Genomic DNA, 13,929 nt, shown 5'->3' with positions numbered 1-13,929 from the left:
GCCTAAACTAATAACACAAACATTTGTACCTTTCATGTCTTTATTGAACATATTGTTTAGTCATTCACAGTCCAGGCTGGAAAAAGTATGTGAACCCTTGTATTTAATAACTGGTAGAACCTCCTTTAGCAACAATAACCTCCACCAAACATTTCCTGCAGCTGCTGATCAGACTTGCACAATGGCAATGAGGAATTTTAGACTATTACTCCAATCAAAACTATTTCAGTTCATCAATATTTCTGGGATACCTTGCATGAACAGCCTTCTTCAGGTTATGCCACAGCATCTCAATTGGGTTAAGATCTGGACTCTGACTTGGTCATTCCAAAAAAAGGATTTTCTTCATTTTAAACCATTCTATTGTTGATTTACTCATCTTTCAGATCATTGAACTTCTATTAAGCTTCAGGTGATGGGCCGCTACCCTGACATTCTCTTGTAAAATGTCTTGATACAATTCTGAATTCACTGCTCCTTCAACAACTGCAAGCTGTCCAGACCCTGAGGCCGCAAAGCAGCCCCAAACCATAATGCTCCTTCCACCGTGCTTCACAGTTGGGATGAGGTTTTGGTGTTGGTGTGCAGTGCCCTTTTTCCTCCAAACATAGTAATGGGCACTCCTGTCGAAAAGTTCAACTTATGTCTCATTTGTCCACAGAACATTGTCTCAAAAGTGTTGTGGAACGTCCATGTAGTCTTTTGCAAACTTGAGATGTGCAGCAACGTTTTATTTGGAGAGCAGTGGTTTCTTCTGTGGTATCCTTCCATGAACATCATTCTTGTTCCGTGTTTTTCTTATAGTGGACACATGAATGGTACTTTAGCAAGTCCTAAAGATTTCTGCAGGTCTTTTCTTGTTACCCTTGGGTTCCTTTCCACCTCCTTCATCATTGCCTGTTGTGCTCTTGGTGTGATCTTTGCAGGATATCCACTCCTAGGGAGTGTAGCAATGGTACTGAATTTCCTCTATTTGTGGACAATTTCTCTTGCTGTGGACTGATGAACACTCAGGTCTTTAGAAATGGTTTTATAGCATTTTCCAGCTTTATGCATCTCTACAATTCTTCTTCCAAGGTCCTCCGAAAGTTGTTTTGATTGATGCTGTACATAAACAGATCTTTCTTGAGAATAACAGGCTCTGTCAGTAACCTGACTTTGTGTGTCTTTTTTATAGGGCAGTGTACCTCTACAACCCACACCTCCAATCTCATCTCACTGACTGGAATACCTGATTCCAAATAGCTTTTGTAGAAGGCATTACCTAGAGATTCACATATTTTGAACCTGGACTGTGATTGTTCAAATGGTGTACTCAATACTGACCAGAAGTACAATTGTTTGTGTGTTATTTGTTCAGGCAGATTGTGTTTGTCTATTATTGTGACTTAGGTGAGCAAGTAATGTAGAAAACCGCGTAATTGCAAAGGGTTCACAAACTTTTTCTTGCAATAGTACATATATAATAAACCAAACACAGACCACGGTGCACCCACACAACATATATCACACATAAACCAAAATATTATACTACAGGCAAACAAAATATAATTCAACATGCATATGGTAAAGCACAGCAGTAAACAACTCACTGTCCTGTGACAAGACTTCGGTGGTGGCAGGGTATTCATTTGTCTCACAGCCTAAGAAAAAGAAGCTGTTACCCAGTCTGGTTGTCCTAGTCCTGATGCTTTTGTACCTCTCCTTCCTGATGTTAGTGGCTCAAAGGGATTGTGGGATGGGTGGTAGGGATCCTCAACAATTCACTGGGCCCTTCATCTGCAATGCTCCTGGTGAATGTCACAAATGGGGGAGGGGGGAGGAGATCCCAATGATCCTCAGTGGTTTTTACTGTCCTCCATAGGGTCTAGCAGTCCAATACCTTGCAGCTTCCGTACCACACAATGATGCAGCCAGTCGGGACACCCGCAATAGTGCTCCTGCAGACAGTTGTTAGAATGGGGGCATGGAGCCTTGCATCCCTCAATCCCTTTACGCTGCTGTGCTATCTTGACTAGTGAGGTGCTGTGGGTCCAAGTCAGACCACCGTTATGTGCACACCAAGGAATTTAGTGCTCTTCACTCTCTCTATGATGGCGCCATTGATATGCAATGGAGAGTGGTCGACCTGCGCCTTCCTGAAGTCCATAATCATCTCCTATGTCTTGTCCACATCGAAACTCAGGTTGTTCTTGCACCACTTAACAAGTCTCTCTATCTCCTCTCTGTATGCCAGCTCATCATTATTGCCGATGAGGTCAACCGCTGTACTATCATCAGCGAACTTGATGATGTAGTTTGAGCTGAATCTGGCAGTGCAGTTGAGTACGCAGTGTGAACAGCAGCAGACTGAGCACTGTTGAGACCCAATGAGGACAGTTTATCCACTAGTCTTTTACTGTCCTTACTAGCAGCAGGTGAGGTCCCAGAGGACTGGAGAGTAGCAGTCTTCTGGGACTTAGCCTTTGTTCAAGAAGGGAAACGAGGATATTCCAGATAACTATAGGCCAGTGAGTCTCATGCCAGTGGTAGGAAAGCTGTTGGAGAGGATACTGATGGATAAGTTTTATGTGCATTTGGTAAGACATAGCTTGCTTAGGGACAGTCAGTGTGACTTTGTGCAGCATAGATTATGCCTTATAAAATTGACTGAATTTTTGATAAGGTGACAAAAGAGTTTGATGACCGTAAAGCAGTGAAAATTATCTACAAAGGCTTCAGTAGGGCATTTGATAAGGTCCCTAATGGTTGGTTGATTGAAAAGGTAAAGGTGCATGAGATCCAGGGTGAATTATAAGTTTGAATTCAGACATAGAACGTAGACAGTAGGGGTGGAAGGCCTGGACTAGGGATGTTCCACAGGGATCAGTGCTGGGATCTCTGATGTTCTTGACATATATAAAATATTTGGACAGAAAGAATGGTAGGTGGAGTAGCAAGTTTGTGGATGATACCATGAATGGACAAAGTAAAGGAATAATAAAGAATACAGGGGGGATATAGATCAGTTACAGATATGTGAAGAGAAGAGGCAGATGGAGCTTAATCTGGGCAAGTGTGAAGCAATGCCCTTTTGGGAAATCAAATGAACACAGAAAGTATACCATTAATGGTAGATCCCTTTAATAGCAAAGTTCACTGGAAAGAGGTACACCAGTGGGTAAGGTGGTAAAGAAGGTGTATGGCATTGCTGCCTTCATTGGTATGGATACTGAGTACAAGAGTAAGGAAGTTGTGCTGTAGCTACATAAAACTGCAGTCAGACTACATCTGAGAGTATTACATGCAGTTTTGATCACCCCATTACATAAAGAATGTTGTGAACTATGTAGAGAGTGCAGAAGAGGTTTACCAAGATGCTTGCTGCTTGGATTAGAGATAATGAGCTACAATGAAAGATTGGATAGATTGGGTCGTTCTCCCTACAGTGTCCGAAACTAAACAATGAGGTTTTTATAAGATGCATGGATAGGGTAGGTTCAGAATCTTTTCCCCAAGGTAGAAATGGCAAACACCACATGTTTTTAAGGTTGGATAGCAGGATGTTAAAATTGATGTGATTTTTTTTTCAAGTAGAGGTTGTGTAGGTGCCTGAAAGAGGGTATCAGGGTTAATTGTGGAAGCAGGAGGTTTGGTTGAGTTCAAGAGGCTGACAGACAGAGGAATATGAAGGGAATGGAGGGATATGGTTGATAAATAGGAGGATATTTAGTATTAGTTGGCATCATTCTAGGCTGAATGGCTTGCCCAGTGCAGTACTGTGTTCTAATGTTAACTCATGGCTGGTGATGTTAAAACAATGACAATAGACAATAGGTGCAGAAGTAGACCATTCGGCCCTTCGAGCCTGCACCGCCATTTTGAGATCATGGCTGATCAATTACTATCAATACCCGGTTCCTGCCTTGTCCCCATATCCCTTGATTCCCCTTTCCATAAGATACCTATCTAGCTCCTTCTTGAAAGCATCCAGAGAATTGGCCTCCACTACCTTCCGAGGCAGTGCATTCCAGACCCCCACAACTCTCTGGGAGAAGAAGTTTTTCCTTAACTCTGTCCTAAATGACTTACCCCTTATTCTCAAACCATGCCCTCTGGTACTGGACTCTCCCAGCATCTGGAACATATTTCCTGCCTCTATCTTGTCCAATCCCTTAATAATCTTATATGTTTCAATCAGATCCCCTCTCAATCTCCTTAATTCCAGCGTGTACAAGCCCAGTCTCTCTAACCTCTCTGCGTAAGACAGTCCAGACATCCCAGGAATTAACCTCGTGAATCTACGCTGCACTTCCTCTACAGCCAGGATGTCCTTCCTTAACCCTGGAGACCAAAACTGTACACAATACTCCAGGTGTGGTCTCACCAGGGCTCTGTACAAATGCAAGAGGATTTCCTTGCTCTTGTACTCAATTCCCTTTGTAATAAAGGCCAACATTCCATTAGCCTTCTTCACTGCCTGCTGCACTTGCTCATTCACCTTCAGTGACTGATGAACAAGGACTCCGAGATCTCTTTGTATTTCTCCCTTACTCAACTCTACACCATTCAGATAATAATCTGCCTTCCTGTTCTTACTCCCAAAGTGGATAACCTCACACTTATTCACATTAAACATCATCTGCCAATTATCTGCCCACTCACCCAGCCTATCCAAGTCACCCTGAATTCTCCTAACATCCTCATCACATGTCACACTGCCACCCAGCTTAGTATCATCAGCAAATTTGCGGATGTTATTTTCTATGCCTTCATCCAAATCGTTAACGTAAATGGTAAACAGCTGTGGTCCCAATACCGAGCCCTGTGACACCCCACTAGTCACCACCTGCCATTCCGAGAAACACCCATTCACTGCTACCCTTTGCTTTCTATCTGCCAACCAGTTTTCTATCCATGCCAATGCCTTCCCCCCGATGCCCTGAGCTTTGATTTTACCCACCAATCTTCTATGTGGGACCTTATCAAATGCCTTCTGAAAATCGAGGTACACTACATCCACTGGATCTCCCCCGTCTAACTTCCTGGTTACATCCTCGAAAAACTCCAACAGATTAGTCAAGCATGATTTACCCTTGGTAAATCCATGCTGGCTCGGCCCAATCCTATCACTGCTATCTAGATATGCCACTATTTCATCCTTAATAATGGACTCTAGCATCTTTCCCACCACCGATGTCAGGCTGACAGGTCGAAAGTTCTCTGTTTTCTCTCTCCCTCCTTTCTTAAAAAGTGGGATAACATTAGCCATTCTCCAATCCTCAGGAACTGATCCTGAATCTAAGGAACATTGGAAAATGATTACCAATGCATCTGCAATTTCCAGATGAGTTAGGTGTGAGCTAGGTGTGAGTTAGGTGAGGAAAGATAGAGTTGGGGTATTATACAGTTGTTACTTCGGGATCTAAAAAAAAATGAAACTGCAGTAAATTTTATTGCTTAATAAAGCAATTAACCTTTACAAAGAAGGATGATCGATAAAATATGCCAGATGATGAAACATGGGGACTTGACAGATGAGCAAGAAACAGAATTAAGAGAAATGGAAATTGTTGGAGGTAACAGAAAAATTAAATAGAACCTTGTGTTGAGATTCTTAAAAATAATTGTCAGACTTAGGTTCCCTGTCAACAGAGGGATGAAAAGGACTTGACACAAGTTAATGTATGACAAAAAATTTTCTTTAACCATGAGGTGCCTTAGCTTTGAAATCACTGAACTTGTTATTTAACAGATGTGAGCAGTTTGATGTATCCGTCAACTCATTTTTTTCGTTGAGACTAATGTTTCTGTTGCAATGTAAAAATAATGAGGTAATACACATCTCTGGTCAGATATTTAAACTACTGATTCAACAACTATAACAGTGCTGTCAACACCTCTTACACAGTTCAGCACGGAATGGCTTCAAGTATTAATTAAATTTACAAATAAATAACCGTGTTCTTTTATTGGTGGCAGGAGAGAGATTTCACAAGACTTTGGAAACAATATCCTTTTTCATAAATCACCATTCTGGTTTGCAAGCAATCCTTATTACTAGACAGCTGTCTAACCTTAATCTACACACAAATAAATGACTTTGAAATTTAGGTATGATTTAAGATAATACTTGTGTTTATATTAACAGCTATTATATAAAAAAAACAACAAACCACTTCAGAAGTAATGACGGCCAGTGAGCTATAATAAATTTGGGGTAGGTATGAAGTATTCCTAGAGAAACACCTCACAGAAACAGGCCGTTTGGCTCAACTAGTCCATGTTGACAAAGATGCTCATGCAAGTTAGTTTTGTGTTTGCATTTGGCCTACCTCCACTTTCCCAGTCCATATACCTGTCCAACTTTAAATATATTTATTTTTATTTAGAGATACAGCACAATAACCAGCTCTTCCGGCCCAATGTGCCCAAGTCATCCAATTACACCCATGTGACCATTTAATCTATTAACCCATACGTCCTTGAAATGTGTGAGGGAACTGGAGCACCTGGTAGAACTCCCTACAGACAGAATTGAACACCAGTGCTGTAACAGCATTATGCTAACCACTACTTAAAGCATTCCTTCGTTGTCATTGGGTCAAAATCATGTAATTCCTTCCCTAACAGCAGTGGGTGTACCTACATCTCAGGGACTGCAGCGGTTCAAGAAGGCAGCTCATCACCATCTTCTCAAAGACTATTAGGGATGGGCAATAAATGCTGGCTTAGCTGACAATGCCCACAGCCTGTAAACAAATGAATTAAAAAAAACTACGCTAACATGCTACCTAAATGTTGTTGCTGCACATGCTTCAATCAATTCTTCTGACAGCTCGTTCCATATACGCACCCTCCCCTGCATGAAGCTGCCCTCAGCTTTATTTAAAATCGCTCCCCTCTCACCTATGCCCTTTTGATCCCTTTTCATGGGAATAAGGCTGCATGGACTCATCTTATCATCCTGGTCACCAAATTATAGGAAAGATGTCAACAAAATAGAGAGTACAGAGAAGATTTACTAGAATGTTACCTGGGTTTCAGCACCTAAGTTACAGGGAAAGGTTGAACAAGTTAGGTCTTTATTCTTTGGAGTGTAGAAGGTTGAGGGGGGACTTGATAGAGGTATTTAAAATTATGAGGGGAATAGATAGAGTTGACGTGGATAGGCTTTTCCATTGAGAGTAGGGGAGATTCAAACAAGAGGACATGAGTTGAGAGTTAGGAGGCAAAAGTTTAAGGGTAACACAAGGGGGAATTTCTTTACTCAGAGAGTGTGGAATGAGCTTCCAGTAGAAGTGGTAGAGGCAGGTTCGGTACTGTCATTTAAAGTAAAATTGGATAGGTATGTGGACAGGATAGGAATGGAGGGTTATGGGCTGAGTACGGGTCAGTGGGACTAGGTGAGAGTAAGCGTTCGGCATGGACTAGAAGGGCCGAGATGGCCTGTTTCCGTGCTGTAATTGTTATATGGTTATATGCATGCACTCATCCTATCTATGCCGCTCATAATTTTATACACCTCTATAAGGTCACCCCTCAGTCTCCAATGCTATAAGGAAAAAAAAATCTGAACTTGCCCAACTCCTCAAGTCCCAGCAACATTTTTGAAAATCTTCTTTGCACTCTTTTAAGACTATAAGACAAAGGGGCAGAATTAGGCCATTCAACCCTTTAGTTCTACTCTCCATTCGATTATGATTGATCATTTCCTTGCAACTCCATTCTCCTGTCTTCTCATAACCTCTGACATCCTTACTAATCAAAAACTTATCAGCCTCTGCTTTAAGTATACCCAACGTCTTGATGTCCATAGCCATATGTGGCAATGAATTCCACAGATTTGTCACTTTCTGGTTAAAAATATTTCTCATCTCTCTTCTAAATGGACATCTTTTTATTCTGAGGCTGTGCCCTCTGGTCCTAGCCTCTACCACTACTGGAATATATCTGTCCACTCTACCAGTAACATCTTCCCTGTAACAAATGAATCAAAAAATATTCACAATACACTAACACCTTGTATAACTGCAATATAACTTCCTGACTCTTACACTAAGTGCCCTTACTGATGAAGTCAGCATGCTAAATGCTTTTTTCACTGCGCTGACCACATGTGAAGCCAGTTTCAGGCAACTATGTATTTGTACTCCAAGATCCCTCTGTTCTACAAAATCTCCTAAGGCTATACCATTCACTGTGAAAGTCCTACCCAGGTTTGACTTCCAAAATACACCTTTCTCTTATATAGATTAAATGCCATTTACCACTCCTCAGCTCACTTACCTAGCTGACCAAGATCCTCCTGTAATTTTTGATAACTATCTTCACCATCTACTTTAGTATCATATACAAACTCATGAACCATACTTGTACAAAAAATATATATAAATGACAAACACAAAATATCTCAGACTGACCCCTGTGGCACACCATCAGTAACAGGCTTCTAATAAAAAAAACCTTCTACCACCACTCTCTGCTTCCTACCATCAAGTTAATTTTATATTCATTTGTAGCTAGCTCCTGTTGGATCCCATGCAATCTAACCTTCCAGATTGAATTTCCACGCTGTACCTTGCCAAAACCTTGCTGTAGGCAACATCCACTGCCATGCACTCAGCAATATTCCTGGTTGCCCTTTCAAAAAATTCTAACAGACTTGTGATACATGATTTCCCACAAAGCCATCTGATTATGGGTCATTGTGCTGACTGGTATATTGGAACTTTTTGGAGATCAGATAAAAGAAAGCCATGCAAATAGATTTGGACATTATGTTTAATGCCGTTGAGCCAAAGAAATTAAATATTTTAATACTGAAGAAACAAAGAGGAATGGAGACGTACAGCATGAAATTCTGTAGAGGTGCAAAAGCAAACTGCCTCTTAAGGGGTTAAAAGTTGGGGTGAGGCCAAGGATTTTAAAAGCACAGGGGAGCAGAGAGATTTTCAATGATTGCAAAGTTTTTACATAGGGCAAGCTTGCAAGAAACAAATTATTAAATGTTGAACACAAAAAGACTCAAGATTGATCATCTAACAGACCTACTGTGTAAACCTGTCACTGGGGCATTGGATTTTTCACAAATGGGTCCAGGTAACATGACATTCTAATGACTAGTGTAGACCATCATCCAAAAGATTTCCCCTTCCTCACGTTGATATGTGGCACAGTCAGCCATTAATTGCTAAATTCATTCTCTTCTAAGCTCAGTATGTTCCTATAAAATAGGTGTCCTACAGTTTAAATTACTATAAATTACGTACCAATGAGAATGTCATAAAAATTTGGTATGAATATTTGCCATCGATCAAACTCTTCAGTAGATGCTTAAAAGCTCCCAAAAAGCTTCAAAGAGGTTCATTTCGTGTTTCTTAATTTGTAGCTTAAAACAAAGCGAATGGTTAAGCTGTACAGCTGCCTTCCTGCGAGTATCTCTCTGGCTCTGCAACGTCACGGTACGAGTAAACGCTGAAAACTAACCATAGAAGCTTCAGGCGGAGAGAACGCTGTGTGTTCTTTCACAATGTAGTAAAATTCGGCACCAAAATATTCAAATTTCCCGCCACGCCAGTTTGCAACCAGGGGCAAAAGATTAGGGTGCGGAAAGAAAGAAGCCGATTAATGGCGCCTTTGACGTTGAAAAAGTCACTGTACATGTTGGGAAATCAGAATTAAGTCAGATTCTCTCTGCTACCCCTCCCCAGCTGCTGCACTCTTGGAATTGGGAAGGGACCCTCAATGGGGCTGTTACCCACCAGCTTCCCCTCCCGAGTTTCGCAGGACAACCGCGACGGGGAGAGTCAATGTTCACAATGGAAGCAGGCCAGACCGCAGCCAACCTTCTCCGTTAAGAGACAATGGGGTGAGCAGGGTGGTCAGACCAGGTCTGCACCCACCCGAGGGGAGGCGGAGGGTAGTTGCAGTCCGGCGGTGCTGGCAGCAGGGCGGACGAGGGGGGCAGACCCCCGTCCAGCTGCGCCAGGGAAATGGCAGGCCGGGTGCCCGTGGGCCGGCTCCTCGGGGATGGGGGGTGGCCGCGGCCCCTCGCTCGCCCCCTTTACCTTCGGTGGCGTGCTTGTCCGACTTGTGCTTCTTGTGCTTTCTGCCCATCGTGGGCGCGGCGGACCCGGACAATGGAGGCGACGCGCGGCCCAGCCACAGCCGCCAGGGCGAGCAGAGGAGCGCAGACACCGCGATCGATCGAGCAGGCGCAGTGACCGCGATCGACAGCAGCGCCTGTCCGCGCCTTTCGACGGGAGCTCCGTCCCGGGAGGCTCATGGCGGCAGATAGCTTTAGCTTTGGATTTCTCTTTCCCCTCACAGCCCACGGGGTTTGTTTGTGGACTTTGTCAATGTTTCCGGTTTCATTGGTGTCGCTGCTACTCAGAATAGAAACGAGTTAACAGCAGAACATCATTTATATTGAAGGCAGACCAGGGCCGTCTGGTTAAAAGGAACAGTTAACATAGTCCTCAAAGTTCGTGCGAGAAGGAGGCGTGGACTTCCTGCGAATAATACGAAGAACCGAGGCTGCTAGATTCGATCACTTCTATGTAGAAAATCTTAGCTGGAGAAAACAACCTGAAACATTAGCACTCCGGATCCCAGCCCACGTTGGACCTGGGGCCTGACCCATACTTCACACCGATCACACAAGTGCAATTGTATGTTCCTACATTTCCCACGAAAAAATTAAGTGACTCCTGGCTTTGATTTACTGAGTAGTCAGCGGATAACGAGGGCATAGACGTGTCAAATAACACTGAAGAGAAACATGCTCTTCGCCCCTCTGCATCCGTAAGGACCATCAGTACTTAATCTATACGGATCTCATTTTTCTGGTGCTTGGCCTTCTATGCCTTGTAATTTAAAGTTCTCATCTAAATACTTAAATGTTGTCTCCGTCACCCTGTTAGGATGCCTTAAGGCAAAAACATTCCTTGAACTTGTACAATGATAAACTCATCCACGCCAACAAAGCTGTCGACCTGAACTCGTCCCATCTGCCTGCATCCCTCTCAACCTTTCCTATTCATGTAACTGTGCAAATATGGTTTAGATGTTGTACCTGAGGCAGAGAGCCGGTGTAGTGAGGCGCTGACAGACACTCACTATTCCGTGGGCAGGAAGAGGAGCCGATTCCCACAGTGGAATTCTTCTCATTCTTAACTACTATTAAGATCCGTATTTCAACCTTCCTGGTGGTGAAAATTCTTTCTCAATTTCTCTCTAAATTTCCTACCCCTTACAAGAGTCTATACCCTCTTGTTGTACATACCTTTGCAAAGGAGAGAAAAGGTATCACACTCTCTAGCGTATCTAAGCCTGTAATGTTTTGTAACTTAATTAACTAGTTGAAAGAAAATCACAGGAGCCAGGGATACTTGTGTACTTAGCAACACACACAAAATGCTGGTGGAACACAGCAGGCCTGGCAGCATCTATAGGAAGAAGTACAGTCAACGTTTTGGGCCGAGACCCTTCGTCAAGATGGTCCCAGGGTCTCGGCCCGAAACGTCGACTGTAGTTCTTCCTATAGATGCTGCCTGGCCTGCTGTGCCCACCAGCATTTTGTGTGTGTTGCTGGAATTTCCAGCATCTGCAGATTTCCTCATGTTCACTTATGTACTTAGTTTGTTTTCTTTAGTGTGGTGGTCGCATATGATGTGGTGGCGTGATGATGTAAGGCATTCACATCTTGCATGTAACTCAAAATGAATTATGTAAGCAATTAATGTTTAAACAATATATTTACAATGCTACTCAAATATTACTGAAATATTGATACACTACACTCCTCCCTGCTTAGCCAAAAACTCCAACTCAGTATAGAATGCATCTCAACTCAAATACGTAATGTATTACATTACATATAATACTCTGGACAGACCCATCCACCAATGTATTTGTAGCTGAATGGTATGGTGTAAATGTAATACATGTTATTCCATTCACTTTCAGGAATTACTGAAACTGTTCCACAGCAAACTGTGGTCCATTGTCATTGACTAAGTGTTCTGGAACACCAGTCCTTGAGAAGAGGATTCTCAACACATCAACAGTGTGCGAGGCTGTCGTGGAGGCCATTGGGAACACTTCTGGCCACTTTGTAGCTGCATCCACTGCTACCAAGAAATTTGTGCCCATGAATGGTCTGGCAAAATTCACATGAATCTTTTGCTAGGGCAATGCAGGCCATTCCCAGGGATGGAGAGGCACTGCTCTTGGCATCTTATGGATGTGATGGCATCCTGAACAGTGCATGTCCAAGCTGCTTGATCTTCTGATTTATCCCAGGCCACCAGACAATTCTTTGAGCCAACACTTTGATTTTGACAATGCCTAGATGACTGACATGTAAGGGAATGATTTAAAGGCTATGAGACATTCACTTCAATCACTCATAACGTGACATGACTGCACCGACACCATCAGGTGAGGCATCACAGGCAGGCATTACTGGACAATTTGGATTATAATGTCTGATGACACCATTTCCTTTGTCTTTTGGAAAGCCAACTCAAACTGCATTGTCTGTTGCCATTTCTTTCCGATGAGTTGAAGGGACTGTGTTTGACAGGAACCTGTTATAATAATTGAAAAATGCTAAAAAGGACTGCAACTGTGTCACATCCTTTGCCCCTGGGGCATCCAACAACCACTGCTTCAATTTTATCAGCACTCTTGTGTAATGTTTGTGCAACAATGGTGTGACCACAGTAAGTGATGCTTGTTTAAAGAATTCACACTTGTTGCGTTGTGCTCTGAGCCCATATGCTTCTAATCTTTGTAACAGTGTTTTCAGATATTGGCGATGTCCCTTGGCATCCTTACCAGTAACATTAATACCACACAGGTAACAGAGTGCCTGGGCAGCCTTGCAGCACTTGGTCCGTAACTTTCTGCTAGAATGCCAGTGCAGATGCTTCTCCAAAATTAAGCCTATTATAGTGATAAAACCCTTTGTGAGTGTTGATGGTGAGAAGCACTTGGGACTCTTCCATCTACATCTGAAGGTAGGCCTCAGCTAAGTCCACTTTGCTGAAATGTTTCCCTCCAGAAAGGGTTGCAAAGACAACCTCTATCCTGGGGAGAGGGTATTGATCTATTGGGTTGATGGTAACCTTAAAATCACCACAGATCACCACACATCCTTCTTGGCTACTGCGACCTCTGATGTTGCCCATGGGCCCCACTCCAACCTTGGAAAGAATTCCTTCAGCCTCCATGTGATCTAGCACACTGGCTACTTTATCATGGATGGTATAAGGAACAGGATGAGCTTTGTAAAACTTGGGTGTAGCATTTTCATTTAACACTACCCTTGATATGTTTGAGTTTTCCAATGCCATCCTTGAACACTGCTATGGCATTATTCGATACCTTTCTTAATTTGCTTTCAGTTAACTCTATTGCAGGAGATGTGACATGCAAACTGTGGATGGATCTCCAATCAAGCTGTTGTTTCAGGCAATCATGGCTCTACAAAGCTGGCCCTTCTGTTTTTACCACATACAAGCCCAATGAGGCCTGTGGGTTGTTGCATTTTATTGTTATAAATATCATATAAATATCATTTCCACAGGAGTTATCTTTTCTCCAGTGTAAGTTCTTAGTTGAATATTTGCAGGGTTCAGTTTAGTATCTTTGAAATGCCGTTTAAACTCATTTTGTGGATGACTGAAATAGCTGAGCTTGTGTCCAATTCCATTTTAATTAATTTGCCATTCACTTGTGTAAGCCATATTGCTTGTTGATTGTTTTCACATTGTAAATCTCAAGGCTACTCATTCCTGTGTTGCTTTCATATTTATCAGATTGTTCATCAAGCCACCCAGTCCTGTGTCACTCTTACCGTTATCAGATTTTTCATTAACAGCATGCAGATTAGTGCTCTTTTTGAAACTGCAATGACTTTTTATCTTTTTTCTTTTCCTGTGC

General features: G+C 42.6%; 1 protein-coding gene across 2 annotated transcripts in view; it reads right to left on the bottom strand.

Moving 5' to 3' along the window:
* The window catches only part of brd7 (bromodomain containing 7), a 36,416-nt gene extending 26,183 nt beyond the window's left edge, over positions 1 to 10,233 (bottom strand). For both annotated transcript variants that reach the window (XM_073070038.1, XM_073070039.1), the window contains exon 1: positions 10,050 to 10,233. In XM_073070038.1, coding sequence (XP_072926139.1) covers positions 10,050 to 10,098 — 49 coding nt within the window. In that variant the 5' untranslated portion in view covers positions 10,099 to 10,233. The remainder of the gene's footprint in view (positions 1 to 10,049) is intronic.
* Positions 10,234 to 13,929: the final 3,696 nt, after the last annotated feature.

The sequence above is a fragment of the Hemitrygon akajei genome, chromosome 17 (genome assembly GCF_048418815.1).
Source record: "Hemitrygon akajei chromosome 17, sHemAka1.3, whole genome shotgun sequence".
Taxonomy (NCBI): domain Eukaryota; kingdom Metazoa; phylum Chordata; class Chondrichthyes; order Myliobatiformes; family Dasyatidae; genus Hemitrygon; species Hemitrygon akajei.
The sequence above is the reverse complement of the archived record's forward strand: the minus strand, read 5'-3'. Positions and strand labels throughout refer to the sequence as shown.